Source organism: Sesamum indicum, linkage group LG12, assembly GCF_000512975.1.
Source record: "Sesamum indicum cultivar Zhongzhi No. 13 linkage group LG12, S_indicum_v1.0, whole genome shotgun sequence".
NCBI lineage: Eukaryota > Viridiplantae > Streptophyta > Magnoliopsida > Lamiales > Pedaliaceae > Sesamum > Sesamum indicum.
In genome coordinates this window covers 3,068,144-3,086,655 of record NC_026156.1, presented here as the reverse complement: position 1 = coordinate 3,086,655, position 18,512 = coordinate 3,068,144, and the positions used below count along the sequence as shown (strand labels likewise).

General features: G+C 34.0%; 3 protein-coding genes across 5 annotated transcripts in view; 1 reads left to right on the top strand and 2 right to left on the bottom strand.

Moving 5' to 3' along the window:
- On the bottom strand, positions 6,392–7,883 carry LOC105175305. Of its 3 annotated transcripts, none has more exons than XM_020698542.1 (2): positions 7,468–7,883; positions 6,392–7,318 (listed from the first exon to the last, which is right to left on the bottom strand). In XM_020698542.1, exon 2 carries the CDS (start codon positions 7,229–7,231, stop codon positions 6,584–6,586), a length of 648 nt encoding a protein of 215 aa, XP_020554201.1. In that variant the 5' UTR covers positions 7,232–7,318; positions 7,468–7,883; the 3' UTR covers positions 6,392–6,583. The 3 variants fall into 3 exon arrangements, with proteins under 3 accessions (XP_020554201.1, XP_011096012.1, XP_011096011.1); XM_011097710.2 differs by having other exon boundaries at positions 7,474–7,880; XM_011097709.2 differs by lacking the exon at positions 7,468–7,883 and having other exon boundaries at positions 6,392–7,460.
- Positions 10,079–10,766, bottom strand: LOC110013013 (probable transcription repressor OFP9). Its single transcript, XM_020698411.1, has 2 exons — positions 10,252–10,766; positions 10,079–10,174 (listed from the first exon to the last, which is right to left on the bottom strand). The coding sequence occupies exons 1-2, from the start codon at positions 10,660–10,662 to the stop codon at positions 10,079–10,081; spliced, it is 507 nt and encodes a 168-aa protein (XP_020554070.1). The 5' UTR covers positions 10,663–10,766.
- Positions 12,647–18,512, top strand: part of LOC105175304 (pyrophosphate--fructose 6-phosphate 1-phosphotransferase subunit beta) — a 7,870-nt gene continuing 2,004 nt past the window's right edge. The window contains 10 exon segments of the mRNA XM_011097707.2: positions 12,647–13,152; positions 14,280–14,441; positions 14,524–14,645; positions 15,161–15,214; positions 15,294–15,400; positions 15,512–15,617; positions 16,548–16,611; positions 17,090–17,178; positions 18,201–18,342; positions 18,498–18,512. The exon segment at positions 18,498–18,512 is cut by the window's right edge and continues 155 nt beyond it. Of these exon segments, the coding sequence (XP_011096009.1) occupies positions 12,966–13,152; positions 14,280–14,441; positions 14,524–14,645; positions 15,161–15,214; positions 15,294–15,400; positions 15,512–15,617; positions 16,548–16,611; positions 17,090–17,178; positions 18,201–18,342; positions 18,498–18,512 (1,048 nt within the window). The 5' untranslated portion in view covers positions 12,647–12,965.

Below are 18,512 nucleotides of genomic sequence, written 5' to 3'. Positions count from 1 at the left end.
CAATGTAAACAAAACAACCCCCCCCCCCCCACCCAAAAAAAAAAAAAGAAAAAAACAGGGAGAAATTGACATTTTTGAAAAAGAAACAGCACAAACACAATAAGTGGGGACTAGGAAAAAGCAACACGAAAAGAACAAGTGGCTCATCCTCTTTTATTACTTCGTAATAATAATTAATAACATGCATATATTCGCACAATAAATGTGATATACTTGTTATGTGGTTGATCATTTTTTTTTTAATTATATATAATCACAGGTAAATATATTATTTTTATTATTTATTTGATTTTGATCTGACAAAATCTGATTGGAGTAGATTTTCTTATTTTTATTTTTTGTCCAACCAGGCAAAAAGATGATGAAATTAAAGCTGAAAAAGAGATGGAAAAAACTAGCTGTAGCATGGCACGTGTGGGGTACCTTTACTTAGTGTTTTGTGTAATGCTAATCATGCCTTTTGATTTTCACTCTCTCTCTCTTTTTATAAATATATATATATATATAGATATGAACGGTGAGTTAGATTTATTTTTCAAGTTTCAATATAAATTATTACATTAGTTACAAGGTAAGAATATCATAAAGTAATATGAAGTATTACTACATAAGTAGAAACAAAATTTGATAATATAATAATAATAACAGGATAAAGAAAAAATGCAGAGGGTGCAGTATTTGGGACAATATTGTCTGTGTTGAGTGTCAAATATTATTATCTGCTTTTGAGAAGGTGTTTGATGATGATGATGATGATGGATGGGTGTATCTGCAAATTCCATGTTTGATTGTCCTCTCCCAATCTAAAGGGGGTGGGGGTGAGTGCGTTATTACCTAACTTTTTTATTATTGCGCTAAATAATTTGTTTGATTAGTAAAATCCACGCACTTCAATCCAACTTATCCTGCCTTCACTTATTGCTTATCAATATGGTTATGCTATTCAAATTATTCACAAAATTCATTCTACATATGTCTTTCATCATTTGCCCAAATTGACTTCTGTTTTTTACCTAATTTTTTCTTATTTAAGATGTTATACAATAACAAATACATTCGTATAAGTTTGGTGTTATTAGAATGAAATTATCTGATACTTGTATAATTATAGGATCTCAACTTCAATTATTATCATGAATTCGAGAATAGAGGACTTGTCAAACACCTCGCCACGGCACCGGCAACTCCTAAGTGCGTAGTCCTAACTCTTTGTAAAATTACAAATATATCTCCTGATAATACATCTAATTTAGGAGGTGCTTGTGTATGTTTTTTTCCCTGATCGATGAGGTATTTATGTAAATATTTTCAAAAATATATAAAATATTTTTGTAATTAGGCCTTTATGAAATGTAGATGTAACGTACACTTAACTATTATATTTTAATTAATTATAATTAAAATATAGAATGGACGCTAGTAATGCCAAAAAGAATTCTACTTAAGTAGTGTCAAAAGAGTTGATTTCGCTCTTATATACCAACCAATCAGACCTCAAACAAGTAATAATTTCGTGTCCTTTCTTCAAGTTTGCAGCCCCAAAAGCAGAGTTTGGCTAATTCCTGAGTTGACTCCAGTTTAATCCTGTCCATATATTTCCCAGTCATTTCTGTTTCCTTCTCTTTTTTTTTTTTAAAGCTCTTAATCAACCTTCAGATTTGAGATTCTTAGGACATGACTGACTGGCTGTCGTCTTGTTTGTAACAACTTAGAATTAAGATGAAAACATATAGTTTCCTTGGTTGATGGTTAGACTATATTGGACTTGCTGTCGGCGGAATTTGCTCATCAGCCCACTCATCTACAGTAGCAACAGTACCATGCCTTTTGTCAAAAATCATTCAGGAGCTTTATTAATTACTGTTATAAAAGAGTGCACTCCTTATTACAAAAATGATTTTGGCTCCATTCAATTAAGAATAGACAACTTTACAAATTAAGTAAATTAATGTTACGGAATAAATGACAACATGACTCTCTGAGGTATTTGAACATTAATTATGTCGAAATATGTTAAACGCCAGTCTTGTAGAATCATTTAATATTTCTGACTATGTCAACGCGTAAAAACGACCATCTCATCTAAAAGTTTAAGTGACTGAAATGGAGAATCATTTAATATCAAAACACAATCTCGTCTTTTCGCCTTTTTGAGACTATCATCACCATCATCAAAAAGATTATGGACTATAAACAATATACATTGTATCTGAATGGTCTTTTTAAAAGCAAGAGATAAATGAAGAGGGGTAGAAGAATATCTGACTGAAAATCCGAGGTGATGGATGGAGGGGAATCCAGATAGTGCATGCTGCAAGAACACAACAACATATGTCGCTGTGTCCAATTTGGATTTGGTCTTAGGTTCTCTGAATTTCTACATCGAGTTTTAATTTCACTTCATTTTCTGATGTGGTCTCCAGTTCTGGGAAAGATGCCAATTCTCAATCGCAGCCAATGGCTCCACCATCATACATATATATATGATCATCATAATCCAATCAAGAATTAAGGCCATATATATACACTATCTTTTTGGGATTTTTTATTCTTTTTTTCCCTTCAATATAAAAAAGTTAGATTAGGTTAAAAATATTGGGGTCGTCCCAAATAAAAAGACCACTCGTTGTTATGAAAAAATAAATTATTTCCTGCTAAAAATGACCACGATTTGAAAATTTTAGCTTCACTTGGATAAATAATGGATAATAGCAATTGCATAGTTGTTAATCAATATCTTTCACGACTTTTTACTTTTGACTCTAATAATTAACGGTAATAAAATGCCATATGTATTTCTTTTATCGCGTAGCAAAATGTTTCTTTTATTTAAACTTATTGAGAGTGAGATATTCCCCAATTTAATTTTCGTATTCTCGCCAATATATGAGCGGTATTATGATCTATTATCATCGACTCGTAATAAATACACTCACATAAAATGATAATTAATCAACACATTCGGTAAAGTTGGAATTCATAAAATTAAAATGAAGAACTAAAAAAATTAAATATTCACTAGACCATTAAGTCAGTATTCTTTTTTCTTCTAGGAATTCAATTTTTTCAATTAATAAATTAGAATCCTGGAACACGAGGGAACAGCATAATCCACATACTGATTACCAGAATTAGCCATTTATAACATTAGTAATTAAAGTAGTTGTGGGGCAGGTGGGATCATGAGGCCAGGACTAATAGTCTGATTGGACACGCCACCACGACCACTTCCTTTCTACTACCAAAAAGCACATGCCTTGTTTTATTTGCAAAAATTTACGGACATACATAACCTAATGTAACTCCAAGACAACTTTCTCAAAATGTAACTCAACTTAACTAGTTTTGGACCATACTTTGAAGACCAAACAAAAAAACAACGAATAAAAGTGTTGACCCTACGGTTGGTCAAGACTCGTCCAGCGCCATAAATCCCGGAGTCGACAAAGATTTTAATCAAATTATTTTCGGACATATATAGGGTTAGGTAGCTAGCAACGATATTTGTGTTTGAAATATGTAATCACCGTTGATATGCTGTCAATCAGTTTCTCCAAACCTCAAAATAAAGGAAGTAGGGCACCACTAGTCGGATCATGAGTAATGTATCACGTCTATAATTTTTAGGATTAAAGAATGAGTTCAATACAGAAGGATAACTCAACAAATATATAGCAGAAATATCAAGTCATGCATATTCTTAATATCTCGCAACACATTATATCGAAAAATCTCCAACAAACTCTCCATATATCCATGGCTGTCGACCCACCAACAGTACGTAAAACAAACTCCCCACATTTTAGATTGACCGGACATGACTCGTTCGAACGATCATATCTCCTTCTAAATGAGGCCAAATCTCAATTCGTTTGGTCTGTTAGTTAACTAACACGCGCAACTTTCAAAGACATCACTTGCAATAACTAACCTCCAGATCCTACCACTCATTTTTTGCACTTTACAAGCATACTTCGTTTCATATTTCAATTTTCTATCACTCCCGTTTAATTATAACACCACATTTTACGTTATTTTCAAGTTTTTTCTTTTTTATTTCTAGTAAATCGATTTACTGACTTTAGTATAAAAATATGAACTCCTATTTTACAGGTTAATCTATTTACGTTCTTAAGTTTATATATTTTATAGTGGAGGGGTTGTTTTCTAGCTAGTAAAGTTAAAAGAGGGAGAAAAAGGTGGAATCAAACACAATCCGCGCGCTTCGTAGCTTCTTCATAACTCGTTGCTAATAATTATGACGGAGACGTGTCATGTACATGTCTAGATTCATACAGTGGTCGACTGTGTGGGGACTCACCATGAAATAGATGTATACCAAGATTGATGGAGGTATATATGAGTGTATAGACTAAGGCATCAAAGTTCTTTTACAAAAAATAAGGTCAAACTATGTGTACTGAGAAGGAGGGTTTGAGGTTGTAAGTTTTGAGGGTTGATGTTGATTTATGTGGGATATGTGAAATGGGTCCATTGCTCTGGCAGTTTCGATCAATTATTTGGCTAGTTTTTACATGAATGATTGGCGGAATGACCATTAGTGGTTAGTTTTGATGGAGGTAGACTTATCGGAGGTTGTAATGAATGAGCATTTCATGTATTGTATAAGAATTTGGTTTGACAAGTTGGGGACAATGAGAAGGAAATAATTGGAGTGGATTTGTCAACGACTTAAGTAGTGGTAATCACAATTATGTGAACGCCATTTGTTGGTAATGGTTTTTACGACTTACGAGCCAATGATTGACGCATGCCCTCTTAAACAAGATTTGTACTGTTTTTTGTTTGTGCCAAGTCATCAATGGGGTGAAATGCAATAACTAATTTTTGTTATTACGGAAAGCATTTCTTGTCAGTTCATTATTTGGTGTCATTTATATAAATTTGTACTTATATGAGTTGTGAATTATTGAATTAGTACCTGACAACGATATCAGGTGTAATTTAATAATTGATACCTTGTATGGATACAAACTCACATGAACGACATCATTAAACTCATCTTGAATTGGATAGAGTGAAAAAAATTAAACGTGGACTGCAAGACTTAGTTTTCTATATCATGGTTATGAGACCACGACTATTTATATATATATATATATATAAGTTCTAAATATATGTATATATATTATTCTATTTAATTTACATTTATTATGTTATTGTAGAGTGGTCCAAAATGCATGTGGAGTGTCTGTGCACACACAAGACATGAATGTATGTGTCCGGATGGATGATGAACTCATGTTATCTACTTGAGGTACTATATTCGGACATAGGCCAAAATACTTTTTGATCTTATAAAGAAGGGATTTTTCTCTTTTAACATTATTCTTTATGTGATTTTCACCTTGGTTTCATTTTTTAAAGAAAAATTTGCAACTTAGTCCTAAACTCTATTCACCATCAAGTTTAGACGGAAGAATAGACAATTTGTTAAGTGGTTGTTACCGTTGTAGAAAAAAGTTTCATTTAAACTTAACAGTAAATGAAATTTGGGATTAAGTTAAAATTTTTTTTTTATAAAATAGAATCAAAGCAAAATCACGTAAAGTATAGGACTAAAAAGAATCCCTTCTTTTTAGGACCAAAAAGATAATTTAGCCTTCGGACATATTATATTATTCCTACACAAACTTCACCGGATACATACCCAAAAGAAAATGGAAAAAAAAAAGGTAATAATAATAACAATGCAATATGTTTACAATCAAAATTACGTTTACAGGATTTCTCGATGGCCCAATTACTAAAACTAAAGCATAAACCCATTCTCAACTTATTGTATGGGCTAATTGTGGGCTTGTTCCAACTCAAACCGATTACTATTGGGCCACGGACATTTTGGGCCCATTACAGGAATTTGATCGCTTTATATAAATATTTATTTTGGATTTGATTCTTAAAAAAGTGCAGGCCTCTGCTCGGAAGAGGGAAAAATTTTCATTTTGCTTTTGTATTCAAACAAAGGTGAAGTAAAAACCTTTTTCTTTTTGTTTTTTTCTCTTGCTGGTCTATAAAATTTAAATTCTTTTAAAAAAATTAAAATTCTTGGTAAAATATATAAAAGATTTACTATGATCAAAATGTCTCAAACAATTTTCACATCCGTGATTTTTTTTATTTAAAGTTTTCCAAAGTCTAAATTACGTGTCAAACATGTTAGAGCGACATTCCTGTTTTAGTCAATGGGATGATGAGGGTTGGGGGTGACTTGAATTTAAATTCAATAATGGAAGATGATGATGTAAACTCAATTAATTAATTGATGACACATTAATACAGTTGAATATAAAGTGACTGACAAGAAATTCTTAGGTAAAGCTATTTACATTCAACCAATCATAATATAAGTAAAAGTTTGGATGGGCTATGATTGATCAATTTTTAGTTTGATTGAGAAAATTGAGAATGTAATGGAAGTTTGAGAAATTACATATTGTGTGGGTGGAGAAGCGTCTGAACAATGATGGGCTCGTTGGAGCTTTTTTGACAAAGTGTCTCAATTTCACTAAACTCTGCAGGTTTCCAGAAACAGTTGTCTTTAATTTCTTTGTTGATGATCTCAGTATATGTCGAGAATCTCAAGAATTGGACGGTTGCAGAGGGGGCAAGACCCTCGGTTCAACCACAACTCCCTAGAGCACACTCTGCAAAAAGTGTGCCCACATGGTATGAATGCTGCACCCTTCTTCCTTCCCATGCACACGCAGCACACCGAATCACTCCCTTCCCTATGATCTTCTTCCTGTTTCTTGTTCATCTCTCCATCGTAGCCGTCCGTTTCCTCTAGCAATCTCATCAACGACACTCTCGACGGTGTCCCCGGTGCGGTTATTGCCGGCGCAGGAGTCGGGCTTCTTTCGCCGTTGCTATTGGGCCTTGGTGTGAGAATAGCTCCTCCGTTGTCCGAGTCCACCACCGCCCTCAACTGTCTCTCAGCCGCCAACGCCGCCGCCAAGTTCATCCCTGCGGGCACCGGAGATTGGACCACAACCACACACGGCGGTGCTGGCGCATTTTCAATCGGTTCCTGGGCCACGTTAATAACCTCGGTTGGTGGGCTCAGCGGACCTCCATCTTCTTCGTCACCATCCCTCACGCTTATGGTGGTAGGGCCGACGCCCCACGTCGCCCCACAACAACCCAAACCCTTCAATCCCAGCCGTTCCTTCAGACTCGGCCTTCTCAGCGAGCGACCAACCCCGTCCATCCTCTCCGCCAAGAGCTCCACCAATGTTGTTGCTCCTCTCTCTAATTCCACCCTCGCCTGCAACCTCAACCCCAAGATTTCACCTATCTGACCCATTATTTCACAGCCAAAAAAAAAAATCACAATTAAAAACAAAAGAAAAGAACATCACATATACAAACGAAGTTCACACAAACACACGCATATATTCCTCCTATGTATAAATGCATACAAAAGAAGAAGGTGAAGAGAATTACACGTACTGAGAGTGGGTATATAAATGAGAGAGCAAAGCTAAAGCATTGATCAGATCACGTGAATGGCATAAGGTCTGAGGAATGAAAGCTGACCACCACCACCTCCACCACCACCACCAAGATTCAATGCACAAAAGAAAAAGGAGTAGAGAGGTACAAGTATGAAGCAAGCGGGTTTTGAAGTCAATAAAAGGAGCGTGTTGCGTGTTTTTGATGTCATCGCCAGCTCCGTCAGAGGAAGAGGGAATATTTTTGTAGTTGGGAGGTTTGGAGAAGAAAGAAACAAAAGACAAAATAGAACCAAGTGGAATTAATTAGTTGTTTAAACATAAACTTGAAATAATACCTTAATTACAAGAACAAGAGAATCCTACACTACATATATACTAATAATAATGATACAATATGGTTTCGTTTCGTCACAAGTAATTTATTGAGAAACGTGGCCGGCCGTAACTAAGTCAAAAGCTATAGAATTTGAAGCAGGCGCGCATCCCTTGAGGTTTGCCCCATCTGAATCTGCCCATTTTGCCTTTAGTTCCACTCTCAGACAAACCAACACTCTCAAACTACTTGTCTTTGTCTTCATACCTTAACATGCTATCGCAATTACTCCAAAAAAGCATGCAAAATAAAAGTTCAGACAAATAAAAGAAAAAAAGAAAAAGGATCTTGAGAACGACTTCACTTTTCTTTTCATGTTTTGGCAGATAAAATAAAAGTATGCAGGCAAAGATTTCTATAATTCATCTGTTCTTGTCGTTAAAAAGTGAAGTTTAATTACATAAAAAATCATATACAGGTCATGATGCATATTTACTTTTGATAAATATTGAAATTTATAAGTGCGATAATATTTAATTTTAATCATTATATCAAAATGATTACATAAGAATAAATTGAAGAATTTTTATGCATATGCTTAAAATTAAGGGAATATTTATGTAAAATTTGATGAACTGGGATGGGTTTGAGTTGCGTTTCTTCCGGTGCTTGGCCAATGAGACAATGGTGAGAATAAAAGAGAAGGTTTCGAAATAATTAAAGCATATATAAAAGAAAGATGGTGGGATGGAATGTATGTAGGCAGGCGAAGAATAATTAATATCACACACAAATTAAAATATGTAGAGAGAATAAATAATTGAGAGGATGTAGTTAGGACGACAACTGATGCACATGATTGTATTCTTTTTCTTCTATTCGGATGTCATGTCATAGTTTGAACAATTTTATCTTCACTACCTAATTCGAATATTTTATTTTTATTTTATTTGTAGTTGTGATTGGAATTTTAGGGATAATTAATTCCCCTATTCTTAAATTTGTATAATTACATGTAGACTTTCGGTGGTTTGAAAAATTAACATTCATGCGATTTGTTTTCGTCTAACAAATAAGTTTCTTCATTAATCAAGATTCATTGAATCTGCTAATATTTATTATAAAATAAAAATGAATGAAAATCTATATTTACTCTAAATTGACTTATTATTGACTTATTGTAAGTTAAATAATTTTTTTCGGACTAAACTATTCTTATAACGATGAGATATACCTCCTCATATATTAACACGTGAAGACATATAAGGGTAATTTGAACTTAAAAAGATTTATTTGACATGCAATAAGTTAGTAAGAAATCAATGGGAGGTAAATATAATATTTTTTTTTATTAATATCAGCAAATTCGATGGATTTTGACTAACGAATGAACTTATTTATTAAATAAAAATAAACTTTAAAAGTATAAGATATAATTTTTAAAACGATAAAAAAATTATATATAATTACACATGATGTTAGGGGAGAAAAGTGTAATTATTTCAAACTTTCATGTTCCGTGTACCCAACTGCTTCAATCATTTAATCTGCGACGTGTGCAGGCTCGTGATGCGCTAGTTTAACTATGTAATGTAAGGCCGTCTTCAACAGTTTCGTGTTATGATTGAGGTTTCAGCCGCATGTTTTTTAAATTCTAATTATGACATTTTATTTCCAAATCATAGTCAGAGATAGCACTGGTCTTCTGTTTATGCTTCCCTTTGTTTATGTTTTTTTTTTTTTTTTTAATTTTTAAAATAATGAATAAAAAATATATTTATTTATTTATTTATATGTATTCTGGTTGAAAATATATTAATTTGACATCAGAATCTAATATAAAATACAATTTCATTAACAATCCAAATATATTATTATTTAAGACAAAATCTATACAAACTTAAAAACACATACTTTCTACTTAAAATGACAATATAAAAAGAGGCTGTTAGGATTAGTCTTTGTTTATGATTTCCATTTTGGTAATTAAGTTGACGGAATGATATTTTTAGAGCAAGCATGGAAAATGAGGGGAGATTGGGCTTTTGCAGGCCCAAACTGCCCAAAACATGTATTTTTCCTTTTTCTTCTGGAATTGTGATTAATAACCCGGACGCTTTATTTAATTACCACGTCAAATTTCTCAACATCCCTGAAAACTAGTCACTCATTCAATTTGTTTTATCGTAGTTATGTTGAAATTAACGGACACACCACTCAACCTTAAGTTTGCCGAGTTTTTCAATTTTTTCTTTTTCTTTTGTGTATGCTATGAGATCATCAATGTTTAGACATTCATAATCGTCTCTATTATAGCTTGTTTTTCATTCAGTTGTCTGGCTGCTGTCAGATTTACTTGATAATTGAAAATTCGTGAATATTTCTACACTTTATGAAAAGATCAAATGAAATTTATGTCTTATAATATAGAAATAAATCGGTACAGACTTGATGGAATACCTCAAGTATAACTCCCCGAAACTCCTCAGAATTCATTGTCACGTAATAATTCAAGAGTCGACGCAAATCCTTAGCCTCCTCAATCCTGTTGGCCAAAATCATCTGCTCAATGGACTCTCTGAAATCCTGTCTTGGATCATAAGAGCACTTCTCCATCGCCACCATCACAATGAACTTTGTTTCTTCTCGTCTTGCCCTTGTATTTTCCTGTCTTTCTCTGATCATTTCTTCCAGCCTTTCTTGTACCATTGCATGTGATATAGTCGAAACACTCTCAACTCTACGTGAGTTGATTGAGCTTTCGTCCTCTGCAAATGAAGACACGCTAAGCCTACGAGCACAGCAGAGTGCCCTGCATCCTCTAGTTTGAAGCTGCTTCTGCTTCTGCTTCACTTCTCTACTTGTCTGCATTCTTACACATTTGGATTAGAATGTGAAGTGTAAGATGGACGAATAATTTATGTAGTTAGGCGGTGGGTTGACGCTAATCATGATTATGTCCCGAGTCCAAAAGTGGCGGCCTGTCTGGATTTTGAAGAGTGAATCTGATAAAGAGGGAACCATCCAGTTTGTTTATTTCATGGATATGCCTTTAGCTTCCTTTAACAGTAGTGTATTAGGTGGCATGCTTTTGTAATTGCGGTTGAAGCTTAAAGAAGATATTATGAGGATTCGGTACTCGATCATGCCACAGTGGAAAGCTGGGGCAAGTGCAAGTTTTGTCTAACCAAAGGTTGCAATCTCTTGATTATCATTAACACTGATTAGCCGCAGGTCCCATTGTAGAATAGAATGAAACTGCACTCATCTTTATATGGTACAATGAACTTAGTCTACAGTGTTGGTGCAAGGCATGTTATTGTACTTTCCTATTCATGAAATACTACCCTATACAAGAAATGCGTATGATGTTATTGCACAAGAGAGAAGTTGAGTCCCAGGATTATAGTAAAGAAGTTGATCCACCAGATCATGTACTAGTACTTGATTCATATTCTCAAGATTAGTTATGGCGTTTCTCAAGGTGAAGACTTATTTTCAGTCAAGTTTCATTCATTTGAAGAAATGGTGGTTGAAGAAGAAGAAAGCAGCGGATATCGCCAAATGCTTATTTGCAAAACCACATTCTTTTTCAAAATAAATTGTGAAAAGCGTGTTGCTATTGGAAATCATATGAGCACTCCATACGGACATTAAAAATAGGAGGTCAATAGTTTTAGGCTTTTGTTATATGAAATTTTTTAAAATAACTCGAAACTTGAGAAAAGTCAATATTTTGTTATTTATTTATTTTTATAAAAAATTGATATCAATTTTTTTTTTTTAATTTTAAGAGACACAAATATTAATCTTATGTCCTATAGAATTAAAAGTATAATTTTGCAGGACAGTAACTCTAGAATGCGATGTGCGCAAAAAATTGGTATTTTTGTTGTTGATGGTCATGTTTTAACTCAGCCCGGCCCGAACGGTCGGACTGTCCAAACAGCGAACCGATCACCAAGACGGGCCGGTTGAAACTAGAAAATCGGATAAGCCAAAAAATTGTTTGACCCAATGGTTCAATCGGTGAACCGTGTGACTTAGTACTGTGTTGATTGAACCGGTCGGATCAACAATCAAGTGTAAATACATGATAAAATTTTTAATTTTTTTTAAAATGTGTATTATTTTTATTAAGTACCCTCATTTTATGTTATTTCTGAAAATATAATAGATTATTTCAAAAAATGTGCATTATTTCTGTTAAATTGAGATATTTTCTATTAAGTTTAACTATGTTATGTTAACTCTAAATATAAAATTCCGATTTCTCTTTTCGATTCAATTTTTCTATTTTTGTTAGATTATTTCTTATAATTTAGTGTGTCTAATTTTCCGATAAATTTAAAAATATATAATATTATTTCTTGTAATAATCTTTATAAGTTTGTTTTCAAATTTATTTTATTATATTATATATCTTATTGAATTATTAATGTCAAAGAAAATCAACGATTTTTTTTAAAACATAGGTTAAATATATTAATATTATTTTTAAAATATTAATAATTTTTTATAAAATAAATACGACTGTCGCTGGTCCGATCGCAATGAATGGATTCAACACTTGAACCAATGATTCATAACCCACTTAATTTTAAATTGAATGAAGGGAAGGGTTAGAGTATCAAAATATTGGTTGATGGAACCTGGCTTGAATGATCTTTTAGAACCAATTGGTTGGACCTAGGCTCAACCAACTACCCAAGGCTCGTGACGGCATCGGAGAATATGATGTTGGAATATACTTACTTTGATTTTTCGAATCTACCTACCGCTCTCAACACCAACAACAAAGAAGAGAGTGGAGAGAGAATAAATGAGTAACCCCAACAATAAAAGTGTTTTTCCTTTTAATGAAAATTGATAAGAGGATGAGGAAGTTATCTGAAAAAGATTCGAAATTTGGTTAGGTGAAAGCCCAACAGTGGAAACTGCAAATGATGAGTACTCAACCTTGATCACGTGTGTCGTCCGAAATTACCTAAACGCCCCTGAAGTTTGTAACTGCCCGTTTTTGGCGGAGCTTCCCAGGACATATTTACCCCTCAACGGGCAAAACTAAAATAGGGGAGAGCCACAGACGGCGTGAAAACTCCGAAGACGCTCACCCGAAAGGTTTGAGGTTTGGTCGCTTCCAGTTCTACTCTGTACCAAATCGATATTTTCCGATGGCTGCTGCTGTGGTTGCTAACGGTGATTACGCCGCCGCTAAAACTCCGTCTGCCGGCCGTTACGCTGCTGTTTACAGCGAAGTACAGAACAGCCGCCTCGATCATCCACTCCCCTTACCTTCTGTCCTCAAAAACTCCTTCAAAGTCGTCGACGGTCCTCCCAGCTCTGCTGCTGGGAATCCTGGTATAGGCAAACACCTAGAATTTTTTCACGCTCGTCTTTATATGGATGTTGAGTTTATTTACTGAGTGAAGGCTTTCCGTGATCTGGTTGCCGAAATTTCGTAGACTGATAGCCTGAAGTTAGTTTATGAACATTGTTTGATTTCTGAAGGTTTAATGCTCTTATGTTCCCGCAGAGTTTAGAGACGCGATTTTGAAATTTTTATTAAACTATTCTCTGGTAAGCTGTGTTTGATGCTAGGAGTGTTCACTCGTATTGAACCAAAAGTTTGGTAAATCGAAAATTCAATTCGCCAAAATACTATATCAAATACTGACAGAATTAATCGGTTTGGTTTGACAATTACTCTTTTTTTTCTTTTTTTTTTCCCTTCGGCAATTTGGTTCATATTCTGGTAAAGTGATTTTTTTGTTAAAAACATAAAAAGTAATTAAAAAGTTTATACTAAAATCATATTTTATTTTTTTATTTGTTCTTATCTTTAATTTTTAGTAAGTAAAATAACAAAAACAGTACAAAAATAATTAATCGATACAAAGGGAAGTTCAATATCAAATACATAAAAACACTATTTCTGTATTTGGTATGATTCAATAAGTTGGGATTTAAAAATTAAAATCAATTGAATGCCAAAATTTCGATAAGAACTCAACTTGAATGTCGAACCGAAGTTTTCAATTCAGTTTTGGTACTTATCAAATCTTCAATTTCGATTCGACTTGATTGGTTTCGAACTGTGAAAACCCTAAAAGTTGCAAACCTGTATATTTCTATTCAAGTGTGAATATCACCCATTACTTCTGAACTTGCTAAGTAAAATTTGTTTCTCTAGATTATGATTTAATTGAAGTGAATTTTTTTACCAGAGCTGTAGGATTTAGAAATTAGACTAATGATCTTTATATGATATCTAAAAAGAATTGGGATTGAGATGCTTGCTGATTCTTGTGCATTCATTGGTTAATAAGGTTCTTATATTCAAACGCCTAATTCTATCTGTTCTCTTAACTCAGTAGTGGTTTTCAGTTTTGTTGTTAGTATATAGATCGACCTAAAATTGACAGAATAAGTCACCAACTAGAATGCTAGGACATGTGGATGATAGTAATGGCGATGGGTGGTTGCAGATGAGATTGCAAAATTATTTCCTTGCCTCTTTGGACAACCATCAGCAGACTTGGTACCAGCAGATTCCAGTGATAGCTTGCCTGGTCGGGGCTTGAAGATTGGTGTGGTTTTATCTGGAGGCCAAGCTCCTGGAGGACACAATGTTATTTCTGGAATTTTTGGTAAGGGCTTGAATTTTTCATCAAAATTTTTTGATGAAATGTTTGTGTTAATTGATTAAATTAAATACATGTGTATGGATAGATTACTTGCAGGATCGTTGCAAAGGGAGCACATTATATGGATTCAGGGGTGGACCAGCTGGAATAATGAAGTGCAAATATATAGTATTGACCTCTGAGTACATCTATCCTTACAGAAATCAGGTATTTCTCCTCAGCTCAGACCCATAATGTGTTCATCATTAGTGGTAGTTGAAATTATGATATCAGATGCCTTGTCTCACTCAGCTTGTCTGCATTTGAATTAGTGTTTCTAGTAAACATAGATATGAAAGCAAAATAAATATTGTTGAGTTTGTAGCATCGTATTTAATTGACACAAGTCATTTGAAACCTTGATGCATCTTTTGTTCTTAAACATAATGATATTAGTTATTTTGTTTTGCTCTCTACTTTGTGTTGTAAGAGATAAAAGTATCATCATTCTATATGTCATTCCTTTTAATCATGTTGAATGATCAAAGATTCTTGTTCAATTGTGAATTTGCGATCTTGTCTGGCAGTTCAGTGAAACTTCCTGATGCTTTTTCCTGGTTGAGACTTGAGATACTTCATTGTCCAAAATTTTTGCCATTAATAAATTGGTCGGCAATCAACATGTTCAATACTAAACTGCTTGTTTCATGCTGTATTTGTGCTACTTATAATATTACTTTCAGGGTGGATTTGATATGATCTGCAGTGGGAGAGACAAAATTGAGACTCCGGAACAGGTCTACATCTTGATTTGAGGTCATATTCATACTTTACCTAGCGTTCATGTTGAAGCTCACAAAAGCTGCATCATTTCAGTTTAAGCAAGCTGAAGAAACATCTGTTAAGCTTGATTTAGATGGCCTCGTTGTGATTGGTGGAGATGACTCCAACACAAATGCCTGCCTTCTGGCTGAAAATTTTAGGTATGCCTCTACTATGTTGAAGAGTTATCATTATGTTTGAGGTTCATTTTTTGGTAGTTATATAAATATTTGACTTAACTGTTTTATTCCTTCCCTATTGTTTTTTTCCAGGAGCAAAAACTTGAAAACTAGGGTTATTGGGTGTCCAAAGACCATTGATGGTGATCTAAAATGCAAGGAGGTTCCCACAAGTTTTGGTTTCGATACTGCATGCAAGGTAATTCTGATTATGGATTTATTTCCGTGGTATACTCTAATATTACCAATCATCTATATTTTTCTGGGCTGGTTATTAAACTGTTTTTGTTCTATATCAGGCATCTTCTCTTGTCCTTTGGGTATCATTAAGTTTTCCACTTCTGTAGTATGTTGTGTAACTTGGAAAGAGGTGGTATGAACTTCCATGGTAGACCACTGATATCCAAGATTTTCATGCCAACTATATTTTCGCCCATTTCCGCTTGGCAATTGTAAGAATTAATATAAGACTGAAAGGCTGCAGCCCAACTAGAAAATTTACAACTTTGTCTGACTGCCAATTGATTTAAGACGAAATTCACGTCTGAATGCCTGAAATTTATGTTTGCAACTTCACTGAAAAAAGGGCTATGTGCTTCTGGTAGCACTTTTGCTTCAACATATGCCTTTCTGAACCTCTCCAGCCATTGGAATACCAAAATTGATCATTTTGACTTGAGATCTCTTGTAAATTCCGTACTCCAACAAAAACCCTCTTTGGTAAAACAAGTTCTACACTAACATTGACCTTTACTGGTCAAATAGTGTTTATTGGGGAAGGCTCTGTACTGGTCACTATCCCAAGAGAAATAGAGAATGTATCTCAGAGATTTCTATCTCTTGGGATTGTACAATCTGCCAGATCAACTTTGTCAGAATCCTTAGTACTCTATTTTTTTCGCCTTACTGTTTTCAGAAATTATTTTATAGTTTTAGGATTTGCATCAAACAAGCATTCATTTCCAGTCCATATGATTTTACATCTTTAAAATTCTCTTTGAACCGAAGTTTGTTGTTTAGTCAATTGCTTGTTAAATTTAGTTGCACCGTCCATCAGGATATTATTTTGTAAGTTCTCTGTTGATAGCACACATAATCTCTAATATTTTGGTGTTCAACTTTTCTGCAGATATATGCTGAAATGATTGGTAATGTCATGATAGATGCTCGTTCAACTGGAAAATACTACCACTGTGAGTAATTGGACTTTTAATGTATCAGAAGAAGTAAATTTGGTGTCTGTTTCTATTCCTTCTATTTTGGTTGCCACCCCTAGCTATACATGTACCTAACAGCGCAATTCTACTCCATTTTCTAATTAAAGAGGTAGAATCTATATTGTAATTGGAGAAGGAACTGCTCGATCGCCTCAGTATTTTCGTTGCTTAAGTTTTTTCTCTTCTATTATAATATTTTAAGTCTCTCTAACAATTCTCTAACACTTTCAAGTCTTACATTCACACTAATCTTTGCAGACCTAACCTATTAAATACAGTTTCCACTTTGTCATCTTTTAATATATATTCATTTTTATTATCAGTTAACTTAGCAACACCAACTGATATTTCATTACCTCCACCAGCGTCTAGATGTGACATTTGAATGTTGATACTGTACCATAGCTTTATACATGTTTCTGCAGTTTGAAGTCATTTGACTCATTATGTGCAGTTGTAAGACTTATGGGGCGTGCTGCTTCTCACATTACATTAGAGTGTGCTTTGCAAACTCATCCTAATATCACTCTTATTGGAGAAGAGGTATGTTCTCTGTAATTTGTCTTCCTGGTATATACTAGTTCTGCTAGAACTTACAGTGCTGGTATTATTTCATACTTGCGCACTACTTATACTCAGAAAACTTGAGAACAATGGAATAGTGATGTTTCTACAAGCTTAATTTCTAATAGAAGCACAAGCATTTAAAGTCAAACATGACAAATGCAAAAAAATGAGCACAAGAATTCGTCAACAGTCAAAACTAAAAGCATAAAGTGTCTATTAGTTGAAGGCATAATTTGAACTCCTTTATATATGAATAAAAGTGGCTCTTGCACACTGTCACCCAAAGAGAAGCAGATAAGAGCATACTGGCCACAGTGAAGTGAATGTTAAAGAATCTTTGGTTTTATCCACTGTGCCAACTGTTAATGTAAAAGGCATCAGTATTGCTGATGAACTGTTTAACTGCTTGCCTCTTCCCAATGCTTTTTTCAGAATTTATAGTTTCCCCTTCACCTTTGTGCCACAGGTGTGCTCTTGGGAACACCTTTATCTATCCGCATCAATCTTTAAATTATGTAATTTTAGTTATATGTAGAGCTTTATTTTTCTTAATTTGAATTTGATGCTTGATGTTCCCATCCATATAAATGCTCTAGAGCACAAGCCTGAATGTTGATATGTTGGACTCTTGTAAAAGAATTAGAAGATTATTTATTGCTATTGGAAGTCAAAACACCACTACCAGGTTTTGAATCTGAAACAAGGGGGCAAAGGATCAAGTCACAAGTTCCACTAGTTATATCCAGGGGGTTGGTGTATGTTGTCTTGTTTGGTTTTTCTCTTCTTGTTTTCTCATAAAGAGAGAAATATTGAGGGAAAAGACATGACCATGAAAATATGATGTATGGAGCGGTATTGAATTTTTAGAAGTTTATTACATATCTAAACAAATTAATAATTTTACAGTACAAGTACAAATTGTTAGTGGTAAATAGTTGTTGATATTCAGGAGAACTCGGAAAACAAATTTTCACTTGATGAGTTCAATGTTGCTGCAGGTTGCTGCACAGAAGCAGACCCTTAAAAATGTTACAGACTACATTGCTGATGTGATCTGCAAACGTGCAGAACTTGGTTATAATTATGGAGTCATACTCATACCAGAAGGACTTATAGATTTCATTCCCGAGGTAAAATTATGTTTCCACAACTAATTATCTTTTTTCTGTTAGTGGCTTCTCCATGCACCAGTCTTCTCACTACAAACTCATTAGTATTAACTATTTCTCTGAAGAACTTCTTTATGCTGCTTTTGTATAGATCGAGTGTCTCTTAGCCAATTATAGATTTTACAGATGCTGCATAAATCT

What these genes read in the sequence shown, in the direction of transcription:
- LOC105175305 (XM_011097709.2), bottom strand. Translation starts at nt 7,327, where the DNA reads ATGGGTCAGATAGGTGAAATCTTGGGGTTGAGGTTGCAGGCGAGGGTG.
- LOC110013013 (XM_020698411.1), bottom strand. Translation starts at nt 10,662, where the DNA reads ATGCAGACAAGTAGAGAAGTGAAGCAGAAGCAGAAGCAGCTTCAAACT. An exon ending in TTCGGGGAGTTATACTTGAG is followed by an intron (nt 10,175 to 10,251) that starts GTATTCCATCAA and finishes CATAAAGTGTAG; the next exon opens with AAATATTCACGAATTTTCAA.